The following is a 15,026-nucleotide window of genomic DNA, read 5'->3' as shown; positions in this document are numbered from 1 at the left end:
TGCAAAGGGCTAATGTTTCCCCCCCACCCCACCCCTTTGGCTCTGAGGGTCCCTGGTGGGGGGGGGCTGGCTGGGGAATTCTGGGAGTTGAAGTCCACAGGTCTTAAAGTTGCTAAGGTTGGAGACCCCTGCACTAATTGGATGATTAAAAGGTTTGGGAACACAAAAAGGAACACAAATTGCGTCTCTACAAGGCACCTTTTATTAGGGGAAAGGGCCCGTTGCTGAAACACTTGGAGGGGATGGGGTGTATGTAAGGGCAGGATAAAGCTATACAAATTTCATACATTTACATACAAGCAAATATATACACATATATGGACATATGTACACAAATAGAGGCACAGCACAGAGGAGGTGAGAGGGGCGTCACTGCTTGCTGAGCGAGGGAGCCGTGTACGTGTGAAAGCGCTGATGGGCCCTTTCCTGGCTCAGGAGGCGCAGTGCCATGGTGTCGACGGCCTCTTCCAGGCCTGGCCCCTGGGAGACTTCCACGGTGTAGTCGTTGGCCTGGAGGAACACAGAAGAACGTTTCGGGGATGAAAGGGTCCAGCGTGTGGGGTCCTTGGTGCTCTCTGAGCTTGGTTGTTTTCTTGCAGACGTTTCATGACCCAAGTAGGTTATATCATCAGTGCTTACAAGCCTTCTAGTCTTTTAGCCCTGATGATATTCCCTAGTTGGGTCACGAAACGTCTGCAAAAAAACGACCAAGGTCAGAGAGCACCAAGGACCCCAGTTCTCCTCCTTCTCTTCCCCCTCCTCCCTATTTCTTCTCCTTCCCCTTCTTCTCCTCCACTCCTCAAACCCCACTCCTTTCTAGCACTGATGATGTTACCTAGTTGGGTCATAAGACGTCTGCAAGAAAGCCAAGTTCAGAGAGCACCAACGACCCCACAGTTGAGCCCAGAGCTAGAAATATTCACTTCTGTTGGTAGGATCCGATTTTCTAAAGGAAATTCTAGTATCCCAGAACTGGAACCTTAAGAGATCAACTAAGCTCACCCCCTGCTCAGCGAGGATCTCCTGAAGTAGTGTTAACTTCGCTTTGGACAGTCAGAGACGGACTTTTAAGTCCCACAATTCCCCAGGCAGCCAGCAGCCCAGACTGAAAAATGCGGCCCCTATAGCAGGAGTCTCCAAGCCTGGCAACTTTTAAGACTTGTGGACTTCAACTCCCAGGATTCTGGGAGTTGAGGTCCACAAGTCTTAAAGTTGACAAGTTTGAGACCCCTGGTTTATCCTATGGAATTCTGGGAGTTGGTCCACAAGTCTTAAAGTTGCCAGATTCTGAGACCCCTGCCCAAAAACAACAGCACCTGTGCACACAATCTTCCCACGTAGGATAGCCCTCCCCTCTGTGGGGCAACGTGTCCCACTGGCTGCCGGCTTGCCCCAGGCATGGAAGTTCCTCGCCGTTTCATCCCGCTGGTCCTGATCTTTCCTCGTGGGGCAGCGGCCTGGCCCAGCCTTCCTCCCAGGCCCCTCCCCCCAGGTTGCAGACATCCTCACCAGTTGCAGGGAGGCCAACATGGCCCGGCAGACCTCGAAGGCCGGCTGCCCTGCCAGCAGGCTGGCAAACGAATGCCACTCGCCCACGCGGCTGAACCGGGACACCAGCTGGTCTCCGTAGCTATGGATGTCGAAGGCGGCGCGGGCTTCCTGTGCAAGGAGGAAGAGAGCTGGATGCTGAAGGCCGCATAGCCCTAACACTTCAGACTGATATTCCGCTTCACAAGTGCTTTCCAGCCCCCTCTAAGCAGTTTACAGAAACAGTTTCTTGCCCCCCAACAATCTGAGTCTTCATTTGACCCACCTTAGAAGGACGGAAGGCTGAGTCAACCTTGGTCAGGATCAAACTGCTGGCAGTCAGAGGAATTCGCCTGCAATACTGCATCCTAACCACTGCCAGGGCTCTTCCTTCCTTCCCAATCACCTTCCTTCCTCGCTCTTTTTTCCTTCCTTTCTTCCTTCTCAATCATCTTCCTTACTCACTTTTTTCCTTCCTTCCTCACTCTTCCTTCTTCTCAAACATATTTCCTTCTCAGCCATCTTCCTTCCTTCCATCCTTTCCTTCCCAATCACCTTCCTTCTTTCTCAATATTCTTCCTTCCTTTTTTCTTAAATCATCTTTCTTCCTTCTCAATCACCTTCCTTCCTTCCTCTTTTTTCCTTCTCTCCTTTCCTCCCTCCTTAGCAATATGACTTAAGACTTTTATACCACTTCATGGTGCTTTACATCATTCTAAGCACAGCACCACCAGGGCTCCCCATCCCGTGTCCTGGGTGCCTTCCCTGCCTCTGACCTCACCTGTTCCTCCAGCTGCGGGACCATCATCTCCTCCCAGTCGCGGACCCGCTGGGACAGCACCGTCTCCCGGGCGTACTTCTGGGAGTGGGCCATGAAGAGCTCCTGAAACCAGTGGGGAGAAAGAGAGGGTCTCTCACGGGGAAGGGAAGGAACCAGCCTGGCCTTTGGAAAAGGAACTTTGGGAGGTGGGCAGCTGTCCCTCGGGAGAATGATGTTCCACAAAGAAGCCCCCCCCCAGGTGGTGGTTACATTAATCGCCTAAGTTGCTCTTCCTCCGCAGGGGGTCAGGACACGTACCACGTTCCTGCTGACCAGCTCCTCGTAGCTCAGGGAAGAGGGGATTTCCCCAGGATCTGAAAGCAAATGGAGAAATTGAGGGGGGGGGCCCTCCCAGTTTCCCACGAGGAATCTCTGCACCTCTTATTTCTTTTCCCAGCCCAGAAGATGATTGAATGAAAGGATGGATGGGTAATTGAATAGAAAGATGGATGGATAGTTGAATGGATGGATGGATGGTTGGATGGGTGGGTAGATGGATGCATGGATGATTGGAAGGATGGATTGTTGAATGGATTGTTGGATGATTGAATGAAAGGATGGATGGATAGTTGGATGGATGGTTGAATGGATGGGTGGGTGGGTGGATGATTGGAAGGATAGATGGTTGGAAGGATAGATGGATGGTTGGATGATTGAAAGGATGGATGGGTAATTGAATAGAAAGACAGATGGATAGTTGAATGGATGGATGGTTGGCTGGATGCATGGATGATTGGAAGGATGGATTGTTGGATGGATGGTTGGATGATTGAATGAAAGGATGAAAGGATGGATGGATAGATGGATGGATGGTTGAATGGATGGGTGGGTGGATGGATGCATGGATGATTGGAAGGATAGATGGATGGATTGTTGAATGGATGGTTGGATGATTGAATGAAAGGATGGATGGGTAATTGAATAGAAAGACGGATGGATTGTTGAATGGATGGATGGATCATTGAATGAAAGGATGGATAGATAGTTGGATGGATAGATAGATGGTTGAATGGATGGGTGGGTGGATGGATGCATGGATGATTGGAAGGATAGATGGATGGATTGTTGAATGGATGGTTGGATGATTGAATGAAAGGATGGATGGGTAATTGAATAGAAAGACGGATGGATTGTTGAATGGATGGATGGATCATTGAATGAAAGGATGGATAGATAGTTGGATGGATAGATAGATGGTTGAATGGATGGGTGGGTGGGTGGATGCATGGATGATTGGAAGGATAGATGGATGGATTGTTGAATGGATGGTTGGATGATTGAATGAAAGGATGGATGGGTAATTGAATAGAAAGACGGATGGATTGTTGAATGGATGGATGGATCATTGAATGAAAGGATGGATAGATAGTTGGATGGATAGATAGATGGTTGAATGGATGGATGGGTGGGTGGGTGGGTGGGTGGATGCATGGATGATTAGAAGGAAGGATGGATGGATGGTTAAATGGATGGTTGGAATGGATAGTTGAATAGAAAGATGGATGGATGGATGGATGGTTAAATGGATGGTTGGATGGATAGTTGAATAGAAATATGGAAGGATGGATGGATGGTTGGTTGGATGGATGAGTAGATGGATGCCCTGGGTACAGAAAGAGGCCAGTTCACCCAGCCATTACCTGCCACGCCGCCTGGCATCCCTTCGGAGGCTTCCAACGGGGGGATCTCCTCATCCGCCACAAAGTCCTCTGTGAAAGGAGAAGACGTTCCAGCAAAACTTCAACTTATAATAATTCGTTTAGCGACTGATCAACATTACACTGAATGAACTAAAAAAGGGGACTTACGACCATTCCTCACACTTACGTCCCTAGTCGACATCAAAATTCGGGTGTTTGGCAACCGGCAAGGATTTACAACAGTTGCAGCTTCTCGGGGGTCACACGATCACCATTTGTGATGCAATGGGAGAAGCCCGATTTGCTTAATGACCGCATGATTCACTTAACAATGGCAGTGATTGGCTTAACCACCATGGCTGTGGCTTTAACCCTCTTGCTAAGGAGGCCTTTGATGAAGCTGGAACGCAGAGGCCCCCCGTTAAATAGAGGTAGTCCTCAACTTACGGCCATCCTGGAGACGCCAGCATTTGGGTGCTACGGTTGTATGTTGAGGCACCACGTGACCGAACTCGATTTTACAACCGTTGTAAAGCGAGTCACTGCAATCGTTAAGCAAATCACACGGTCTTTTCTCGCCACAAACTCACACAAAAAAGTCACAAATTGTTGTGCTTTTTATAACTTTTTTTTAAAGATTTTTTTTTAAAAAAAGATAAGTTTTTTTAAGTTATTTTAACCTCGTGGATTTTATGGTTATTTCAGCTTTTAAAATGACCTGTTTGCGTTTTGCCCTGATCTGTGACTATAAGATAAAGGCTTGATAGTTGTGATAGTGCCCTTAGTCCTCAATTTACAATCACAAATTGAGCCCAATGTTTCCGTTGCTAAGCGAAGCATTTGCTAAGTGAATTTTGCCCCATTTTATGACCTTTCATGCCACTGTTGTTAAGTGAATCACTGCAGTTGTTAAGTGAGTAACACGACTGTTAAGGGAATCTGGCATCCTCCACTGATTTGACTCGCCGGAAGGTCACAAAATGAGGATCACGTGACCCTGGAGACACTGCAACCGTCATAAATATGAGTCAGTTGCCAAACGTTTGAATTTAATCACATGGCCACAGGGAGGCTGCAAAAGGCCGTAAGGTTGAAAAACGGTCATAAGTGACTTTTTCCCAGTGATGTCACCAGTGTGAACGGTCCCTAAATTAACTGTTGTAAGTTGAGGACTACCTGTACAGTCAGGCTGCTTGTCAAGCACCCCAAAGTGCAAGGGAGGTGGGGTCGACGTAAGTTTAAGGTGGGCTCCAAGTAGCTTTTTGAAAGCCCATTGTAACTCCAAACGGTCACTAAAGCGACTGGGCACAAGTTGAGGACCAGCTATATAAACCAGATTCTATATCATCATCAACTCCTTTTAACAACCCCAATAATCCCTTGCGGGGTGGAGTCTGGGCAACTGACTGGAGCTAGCAGAGTGTTTACTGGCCGGATGCCCTCCCTGTCGCCAATGCGGAGTTTTGTTCAGCAGATCTATTCTCAATGCACAAATTCTGCTCCAACTCTCATGTTGTGACCCTGACTCCCGAGCTTGTCCTCACAGAGGAAGAGGACTCAGAAGGTGATGGGGAGGAACTGCCAAGGCCTCCCTCTCCAGGACCCTCCTTTCTGGCAATGCCTCAGGTTCCATCCGAAGGCCAGGAGGAACAGCCTGGGATGTGCCAGGAGGAAGGCATAATCGGAGCACCCATTGATAGGGAGCAATGATGATGAATCCTGGCTTGATCCCAGGCAGTGTTGGAGGGAGAGGCGTGCGCTGCAAAGGAAGAGGCGTGGGAGGGCCAGAGATTGAGCTGAGTCACTGAGTCACGCCCCACAAGGGATAAAAGTGGGTGGGATTGCTCTTCAGGCTTTGTGACGGACAAAGTTAACCCTGAAAGTCACATCGTGATCTCTGAAATTCGGCTTGGATATATTGTGGACTGAACATTGACTAAACTCTTGTCTCGTGGATAATTTGTTGCTCCTGGAACAGACTGAAGATAAGTCCTCTTCTACTTTACGGGAGTGAAAATGGTCTTGGCAGGCATTCGGCAGTTTGCTGCCAAAACTTGGTCTGCCAAGAATTCTAATCTGTTTACCTAATAAAATATTGGCAGGCGTGCTTGGTATTCCGTTTGCCTGTGTGAGGAAGGGGGACAGAACACGTCACAATCCAGATGGAGGTGAATTGAGGAGAACCAAGTCCTAACTTGAGAAGGGATCTCTTGCAGCAGGTTGAGAGATCGCAGCTCACAAGGGTGGGGTGGGGGTGTCTCCACACCCTCCCCCCAGACAGGAGAGAGGGCCGTCCCCTGGCCCAGCTACCAGGAAGTGTGGAAGACGTACCTGGCCCATCGTCGGCAGCAGCCGCAACATCGAAGTTCTCCTCCTCCCGGTCCATCTCCAGAGCGCCAAGCTCTCCGAACTGCAACCTCAGATGCGGACGCTGGTTCAAGGGGGGGAAAAGCTGTATTTAAAAACATGCCCGCTTTAGCGTCACATCACAGAAGGAATCAATAAAAGATTTGTAGCTCAGGGTTGAACTGGTCCTTGGTGCTCTCTGAGCTTGGTGGTTTTCTTGCAGATGTTTCATGACTAGGTCATGTCATTAGTACTAGAAAGGCAATGAGATTTGCAAGAGAGGAGGAAGAGGAAGAGAAGGGAGGAGGAGAAGGAGGAGAAGGAGAAGGAGAAAGGAGAAGGAGAAGGAGGAGGAGGAGAAGAAGAAGAAGAAGAAGAAGAAGAAGAAGAAGAAGAAGAAGAAGAAGAAGAAGAAGAAGAAGAAGAAGAAGAAGAAGAAGAAGAAGAAGAAGAAGAAGAAGAAGAAGAAGAAGAAGAAGAAGAAGAAGAAGAAGAAGAAGAAGAAGAGCCTTGGTAGTACAGTGGTCTAAAGCACCCTGTTATTAAGACCAGCTGCCTGCAATTACTGCAGGTTCGAATCCTACCAGGCTGAAGGTTGACTCGGCCTTCCATCCTTTCTAAGGTAGGTGAAATGAGGACCCGGATTGTGGGGGCAATAAGCTGACTTTGTATGAATATACAAAAGGATGAAGGCTATTGCTTAACGCATTGTAAGCCGCCCTGAGTCTCCGGAGAAGGGCGGCATATAAATCAAATTAAAAAAAAAAAAAGTAGTAGTAGTAGAAGTGGTAGTGGTCCTTGGTGGTCTCTGAGCTTGATTGTTCTCTTGTAGACGTTTCATGACCCAACTAGGGAACATCATCCACTTGGAAAGGCCCCTACTGCTGGAAGAAGGCCCAAGGATGTAAGCCAGAGAGGCTGCAGGAAGGAAGGAAGCTCCTCCTTCTCCAAGAGGTTCCTCTCAGTTGCGTTGCCCCCCCCCCCCCCACTCCTTTTCTCTGGGCCAGTCCAGAATGCCAGCCCTTGTTCCCATGAGCCGCTCTGCCTCCCCACTCACCATCCTCTTCTGCAGCTTCCTCTGGGCCGCCAGGCGCTCCTTCACGTTCCTCCAATACAGGACCTCCAGGTCTGCTCAGAAATGACAAGGTTTATTTAATTTTCTACACCGCCCATCATGCCAAAATGGCTCCGTGTAGTTTATAACATCCTAATGAAACCCTGTTAAACGCACGGCTCCAAGCATAGGTTAAAAAAAGAATTCAGAACATGTTAAAACCGACGAGTAAAAATTAAAAACCGAGTTAAAATATTCAAAGATTGGTCTACTGGTTAAAGCATCCAGGTTAGAAAGCAGGAGATGGTGAATTCTAGTCCCACCTCCAGCCCAAAAGCTAGTTGGTTGACTTTGGTTCAATTACCAGGAGACTGGGAGTTCTAGTCCTGCCTTAGCTGTGAATGGCGGCTGAGTGACTTTGGATCAATCACCAGGAGACGGTGAGTTCTAGTCCCACCTTAGACCTGACAGCTAGTTGGTTGACTTCAGACCAATCACCAGGAGACGGTGAGTTCTAGTCCCGCCTTAGACCTGACAGCTAGTTGGTTGACTTTGGACCAATCACCAGGGGACTGTGAGTTCTAGTCCCGTCTTAGCCATGAATGGCGGCTGAGTGACTTTGGACCAATCACCAGGAGACCGTGAGTTCTAGTCCCGCCTTAGACCTGACAGCTAGTTGGTTGACTTTGGACCAATCACCAGGAGACCGTGAGTTCTAGTCCCGCCTTAGGCATGAAAACCAATTGAGTGACTTTGGGGCTGATCCCCGTTTCTCTCAATCCAGCCCACCTCACAGGATTGTTGTTTGCGGGGCAAATAGGAAAGTGTGCTGGATATGTTTGCCACCTTGATCTATTTATAAAAACAATAATGGTGGGATGCAAATAAATAACTAAAAAGTGAAAAGAGGTTAACCCGGCAGCAGGAACGTCCTCAAGCCACCAGTGACCCCAGCATTGGGGGGGGGGCCCCTAAGAACCAGGCCTCTCCTGGCCCCCCAGCTCCCTCTGCTTGCCTGCCTGTCCCCCCACCCCCATCTGTCAGTGCCTCTGCTTCTGGGCAAGCCCTGCAGGGATCAGGGGCCACCTCCCTGCTGCTACCCCAACCCCACACAATGCCAGCCAGGGATCCTCTTTCCCCCACAAGACTCACCAGCGAACGTGGAGCCTTTCCAGCGGCTTCTCTGGCTGCCAGCCTGGTCGGGCTCTGGAAAGCAAGCAAGGCTCTGAGCTGGGGGAGTATTGGGGGGGGTACAGGAGGGGTTTTTTTGGGGGGGGGGTCACAGCAGCCCTTCGGCCTCCTCCCACCCTCCCGCCCCACGGCACAGGAAGGCTGTCCGGGCTCCCGAGGTGAGAAGCAGAAGGGAGGCAAAAGGGAGGGAAGGCAAGGAGGGCTTCCAGTGGCCAGAAGGCGGCCGTGTCTCTGTCTGTCTAGTTTATCACAAAAGGTAAAAGACAAAACAGGAAAGCAAAGGGAAAACCAAGCCATACGTCCGGCGCGGGGAGGGGGGGGAGGCGGGGCAAAAAAAGAGAGAGAGAGAGAGAGAGAGAAAGAAAAGAGAAAAAGACAATCCAAGTAACAAATAAATTTAACATTTAAGTTAAAATTTAACGTGGAATAGGTTTTATATGTGGTTGGAAAACAAAAATCAAATTAAGAAATAAGAATATAAAGTGAAATTAGGTATTAACATACTGGATATAAATGTAAATAATGATCCTGCTAACAAAACAGTTAATTAAGAGTATTTAAAAATAAAGAGAAGGAGCGGGAGGATAGAAGCTAAGAGTAAAGACAAAAGTCGATGCAGAAAGTTGTAAAATTGTATATATCTGTTGTTAGTATTGTATTTTAACGTCTGATGTGTGTGTGCTTTTGTTTTTTGTCTCTTGACTTCTTTTGCTATTGTGTGTTTGGTTTTAAAATGTAAAATACTCAATAAAAATTATTTAAAAAAAAAAAAAGACAGAGGTCTTCAAACTTGGCAGCTTTAAGACTTGTGGACTTTAACTCCCAGAGTTATGCTGGCTGGAGAATTCTGGGAGTTGAAGTCCACCAGTCTTAAAAGCGGCCAAGTTTGAAGACCTCTGGTTTAACCTATAGAATCCAGCCTGGCTGGAAGCTGAAAAAAAAAGGAAAAAACAGTAAATTCTCCTCCTCTTTTACATACATACATCTATACGCACACACATACAAATACACACACACATATAAAAAAAGGAAAAAAAAAACAGTCAATAGGTCAATAGGTTAAGCTAAACCAGGGGTCAGCAACCTGTTGCTCTGGAGCCACATGTGGCTCCTTCACCCCTCTGCTGCAGCTCCCTGTCACTCAAAATAAGCATCACAGCCGCCAATGTGCAACACCCGCCGGCACACAATTTATTGAGCTTTTCAACCCCCGGTAAGCCAACCACGGATAAACCCAAGAAAAGAAAAGTTTCAGAAGAAAACAGAACGTTTAATTCAACTATGTATGCTAGTTTCGTGGCCGCTCTAAGAAACAGTCAGGCACGGGAAGGGTTTTGTGGCTCCCGGTGTTTTCTTTTCTGTGGGAAACGGGTCCTAATGGCTCTTTGAGTGCTTCAGGTTGCAGAGCCCTGAGCTAAACAGTCAATAGGTTAAGCTAAACATTACACTAATCTTCAAATCCCTGTTAACCATTTTTTAACAGCTAGTCCTCAACTTACGGCTGGTTAACGGCCACTCAAAGGTGTGACCCACCTGCAAAGGGGAAGGGGGAGGTTACACCCCAGTTCTGATGGTCAACCTCTACCTGGGCTCAGGTGACCGCACTTCAAATGCTCAGCAACACAACCCCGTTTGCGGCAGTTTGTAGCGTCCTGCAATCACCTACCCCGTGGCTTGTGACGGTTGGAGCTGAAAACCGGATATTTTTTCCAAAACGTCCACTAATTTTTTTTTTTAAAGGATAGACAGGGCAAGGGCAGGGCTGCCCCCGAGCCTCTCCCCCCCCTGGACTGGAGGGCGACATCAGCCCAAGCCGAGGACACTCACCAGAGGACGAAAACCACGACACAAAATCTTCCAGCTTGGAGGACGGACGTCTTTTGCGTTTGGCACCGGACAAATCTTCCAGGCCGCGGGGCACGGTGAAGGGTCTCCCTGAAGAGGGAAAAGAGTGGGTGGGACCATCTGCTTCTCCATCCAGGCCCGGGCAGGTTAGCCCACCTCTCTTAAGGGCAGCGGCTGCAGGAAGGATCCCTCCCAAGGTCAAGGAGTCTGGCCGCCCGCCTGGTTCCATCAGCTCAAGTTCTCCAGGAGATGGTGAGAAATGCTCGGGCAGGTCTGGAAGCCCCCTCCCGTTCCCTTAGAACCCAACCTGCCCCGATGCCTTGGACTACAGCTCCCATAACTTTCACCTGGCAGGGGAGCTGTGGTCCACACCGGGTGTTGTCCACAGAATGTGGTCAAACGGTCAAGATGGAGCCAACATGACTCGACTTTCTGACCTCTCCCCGTGGACAACCCTGGTCTGTCCCTCCCAGAGACGCTTCTAGGGCTGAAGGTGCTGGGTTCAAATCCTCCCCTCCATGCCCTGATGGGCCCGGGGGATCTGCACCTTTCTTCAAGGGTTTGTCTTCCGAGGAGCTGAAGGGGTCGAGGCCGCGCCAGGGGTCCCCCGTGTCCTGGAAGAGAAGGAGAAGCAGCTGGTGGGCCTCGCGTTCAGAGACTGAGTGTCCCCTGGGGCTTCAGAACTGGGCCTCAGCACCACAAAAGGAGCCCCACCCAGCTAGTCTAATGAAGAGAAGGACCAGGGGGTGACATGATAGCAGCCTTCCAGTATTTGAGGGGCTGCCCCAAAGAAGAGGGGGTCAAAGCTCCAGAGGCTCCAGGACAAGAAATAACAGATGGAAACTCATCAAGGAGAGAAGTAACCTAATAACAGTGGAAAAATGAAGAGATCCCTACAGATGAAAGGGAAATTAAAATATATATATTAGAATGCGCAGAGATGGATAGATTAACACTCAAAATAAAGGAGAAGGAAGAAACAGAATATTTTTTTTAACATGGGATTTGTTTTACCAACGGTTAGGTAATAGAAACAGAAGTTAGAAACTCAAAAGTTTAAGAGAATGATTAACTATACAATAAAGGTTTATTAGTATGGCTAAGCAAATATTATCATGATGTGATTATCTATGCTATGAATATTAGTGTTATTACTGTTATTTTTCAAAATTAATTGTACCCAGACAACACACTGTTCATGCAAATATTGAGTTTTTATGTATTGTAAAGAAAAAAATATATAAACTATCTATCTATCATCTCTATCTATATTTATCTATCATATCTATCATCTATCTCTATCTATCTAATCTATCATATTTATCTTCTATCATCTCTATATTTATCTATCTATCTATCATATCTATCTTCTATCATCTCTCTATCTATATTTATCTATCTATCTATATTTATCTATATCTATCTATCTATCTATCTATCTATCTATCTATCTATCTATCTATCTATCTATCTATCTATCTATCTATCTATCTATCTATCTATCTATCTATCTATCTGAGAGAAGCAACCTGGAACTAAGGAGAAACTTCCTAACAGTGAGGACAATTAACCAGTGGAACGGCTTGCCACTAGAAGTTGTGGGTGCTTCATCATGGTTTATAGGGTCTCCTGCTGAGCAGGGGGCTGGACTAGAAGACCTCGGAGGTCCCTTCCAGCTCTCTTCTGATTTCAGATCAGGCAGAGACGTGGCTCGGCCTGGCACATCCTCACATCTGGAAGCTTCTCTAGGGCAGAGGGGAACAGCTAAACTTCAGGGCTTACAGCCACTGAGAGACCTTTTGTTACAAGCTACCAGGCTAAGAGAGGTTCGTTTAGTGACCGTTCAGAGTTACAACAGCACTGAAAAAGTGACTTATGGCCGTTTTTCACACTTGCAACTGTTATAGCATCTCCAGGGTCACGTGATCCAAATTCAACATTGGCAGCGTCCTGGGGTGTGTGTGTGTGTGTCACACAATCCCCGCTTTGGCGAACTTTCTGACAAGCGAAGTCCGTGGGGGAAGCTAGATCCCCATGCGTTTCACTTAATGACCGTAGCCATCCTTTTCATCACCGTGGCAAGAAAGGTATCTTCGCTTAGCAACAGACATTTGGGGCTCCGTTGCGGTCACAAGGTCGAGGACTGCCTGGGTCGAAAGGCTCCTGGGAGCACCACTGGCAAAACATGGGGTGATGTACGGGGCTGCTCCTTACCTTGAGGTGGGGATTGGCATCCAGGGCAGGGAGTCTCTCCCGCAATGCGTACCCTTTGCTCTGGGGGGCGCTCTAGGAGACAGAGAAAGGGGGAGGGGTGTCTCATCTCCGGATTGTACCAAAAGCGCCCTCTGCCGTCCCACCCTAGGCTGCCCTCCTGCCTCCGAGTACCGTCTGATGCGCGACGTCTTCCTCTGCTCCGGCGCAGGGGACCTCTTGACCCTCTTCTGGGATGTCTGGCAGAAAGTCCTCACCACCATCTTCATGGTCATCAGTGGGGTTCACTGCTCCAGGGGGGGGGGGAGGGGAGGGGGTGTTCCCGGGGGAGGAAAGAGAACGAGAATGAAGAGTTTAGCCCCGCAGAGCTCAGGGCAATGGTGGGACTCAGCCAGTTCGCACTTATTCGGGAGAATTGGTTAACTTTCTAAGCAGTTTGGAGAACTGGTTGTTGGAAGAAATCTTATTTTGTCTTTTTCCACTTTACAGGGCTAATCCTGTAAGGAATTACAACATTCTGGTGTTGTTTCTAGCCTAATCTTTATTGCCCTGCTTACAGAAACTGCCTCTCTGCTTAACCCTTATTACATTGTAACAGCTAAGGCGAAGCGCCCATTCAACCTGAGTGACGTTGAGTTGGGCATGCCCACACCGTCACATGACCACACCTACCCAGATGGTCATTAGGGCAGAGAACCAGTTGTTAAATTATTTGAATCCCACCACTGGCTCAGGGTGGCTAACTGCGACTGCAGTAGGCGGAAGGAATGGCCTTGGGGGACAGGAGGAAGATGCAGGACCAAGACAATAAAAGAAACCACTGGGGCAGGGCTGTCATTTTGAGAATGCCTCTCAGGCCAGACCCTCCTAGGAGGGAGTGGGGTCTCCTGCCTGTTTAGATGCACTGAGGATGTTCCCTAGTTGGGTCACGAAACGTCTGCAAGAAAACCACCAAGCTCAGAGAGCACCGAGGACCCCAGTTCTCCTTCTCCTCCTTCCTCTGCTTCTTTCCCCTTCTTCTCCTCCACTCCTCAAACCCCACTCCCTTCTAGCACTGATGTTGTTACCTAGTCAGGTCATGAAATGTTTGCAAGAAAACCACCAAGCACCAAGGACCCGATAGTCCATTTCCTCCTCCTCCTCCTTTCTACAAACCCTCCTCCCTTCCAAAACTGATGAAGTTACCTAGTTTGGGTCATGAAACGTCTACAAGGAAACCATCAAGCTCAGAGAGCACCAAGAACACCATAATCATTGTCTTTCTCCTCCTGCCTCTCCTCTTCTTTCATTCCACAACCCCCCCCTCCCTTCTAGCACTGATGATGGTACCTAGTAGGGTAATGAAATGACTGAAAGGAAACCACCAAGCTCGGAGAGCTTCAAGGAGCCCACAGTTCCAACCCTGAGCTACAAATATTCCCAAAGATTCCCTGTCCAGTGTATCAGCCTATAGAGCCCCTAGCTGGCTCTAAATTCTCTCTCTCTCCCCCCCCCATGTTTTATTTATATAACATTCAATTTTCATCAAACTGTGGGTTCTGGGTAGTTATGTTTAAATAGTCATATTATACATCTTTGTTGTGATAATTCATCTCCATCATATTAATAATATTAATAACATTAATACTTAGCACTTAACATCATCTTCTTTAACTCCTCTCCACTTTACCATTTCCTCTTTTTATATCTCCTCCTTTCTAACTTGTTTCTGTTGTCTAGTCATTGATAGAATATGTCCCATATCAAAAAAATATTTTGTTTCTTCTTTAGCTGGCTCTAAATTCTCATTAACTGCCTGCAGGGTCTGCTAAGCGAGAGACCGCGTATAAAAGGCTTTCAAGACGGTGAGCTTTGAGCTGGCATCCCATTTCCCAGCTGGGATTTCCTACCGGCACCTCCCCTAACTCCAACTTTCTTGAACGTTCATTTTTCCTCCCCCTCAATTCATTGGGTCCCTGTGACTCACTTCCTTCTCCAGAGAAGTCCAGAGCGAGAACGGGGGTCTCGCACCCGCTGACCTCCATGGGCATGGAGCCAGCTGTTGGAGCCAGGCTCTGGACACCTGCACGGAAGCAAAAAGTGTGTGTGAGCACACCTAGCACAACTCCCCTGCCGATCGGCTGGTTCTACAGGACACCCCGTGAAGGGAGATGGTCCCAGGTCTATCAATCCAATTTTCTTTAGGGGTGGCAAATCTTTTGCAGACAGCAAGCTAGGAGCTGCATTTGCTGCTTTTCTTAAATTTCTACCCGGTTCCCGACAAACCACATGCTTAAAATAAAATAATAATAAAAGAAAAAAACAAGAAAATAATAAACAAGAAAATAAAACAAAACTGAAAATAAAAATATAAAATTACAAACAAATAAAAATAAAATAATAAAATGAAAAT

The 15,026-nt window shown here is 47.8% G+C and overlaps 1 protein-coding gene and 1 pseudogene across 2 annotated transcripts in view; both read right to left on the bottom strand.

Annotated features, from left to right (window-relative positions):
* Positions 1-179: 179 nt before the first annotated feature.
* Positions 180-15,026, bottom strand: part of NCAPH2 (non-SMC condensin II complex subunit H2) — a 20,992-nt gene continuing 6,145 nt past the window's right edge. Inside the window, exons 8-20 of one of the 2 annotated variants that reach the window (XM_060689286.2) lie at positions 14,601-14,696; positions 12,809-12,921; positions 12,638-12,709; positions 10,971-11,037; positions 10,406-10,513; positions 8,540-8,593; positions 7,391-7,461; positions 6,319-6,418; positions 3,988-4,056; positions 2,606-2,661; positions 2,309-2,410; positions 1,510-1,659; positions 180-510 (exon numbers count right to left, since the gene is read on the bottom strand). In XM_060689286.2, the coding sequence (XP_060545269.2) occupies positions 370-510; positions 1,510-1,659; positions 2,309-2,410; positions 2,606-2,661; positions 3,988-4,056; positions 6,319-6,418; positions 7,391-7,461; positions 8,540-8,593; positions 10,406-10,513; positions 10,971-11,037; positions 12,638-12,709; positions 12,809-12,921; positions 14,601-14,696 (1,199 nt within the window). In that variant the 3' untranslated portion in view covers positions 180-369. Of the gene's footprint in view, positions 511-1,509; positions 1,660-2,308; positions 2,411-2,605; positions 2,662-3,987; positions 4,057-6,318; positions 6,440-7,390; positions 7,462-8,539; positions 8,594-10,405; positions 10,514-10,970; positions 11,038-12,637; positions 12,710-12,808; positions 12,922-14,600; positions 14,697-15,026 lie in introns of both variants that reach the window. The other variant, XM_060689283.2, reaches the window with a different exon arrangement.
* On the bottom strand, positions 2,667-3,983 carry LOC148112739 (uncharacterized; annotated as a pseudogene).

The sequence above is a fragment of the Pantherophis guttatus genome, chromosome 7 (assembly GCF_059756535.1).
Source record: "Pantherophis guttatus breed Tessera chromosome 7, ASM5975653v1, whole genome shotgun sequence".
Classification (NCBI taxonomy): Eukaryota; Metazoa; Chordata; class Lepidosauria; order Squamata; family Colubridae; genus Pantherophis; species Pantherophis guttatus.
This window is presented reverse-complemented; position numbering and strand designations above follow the sequence as displayed.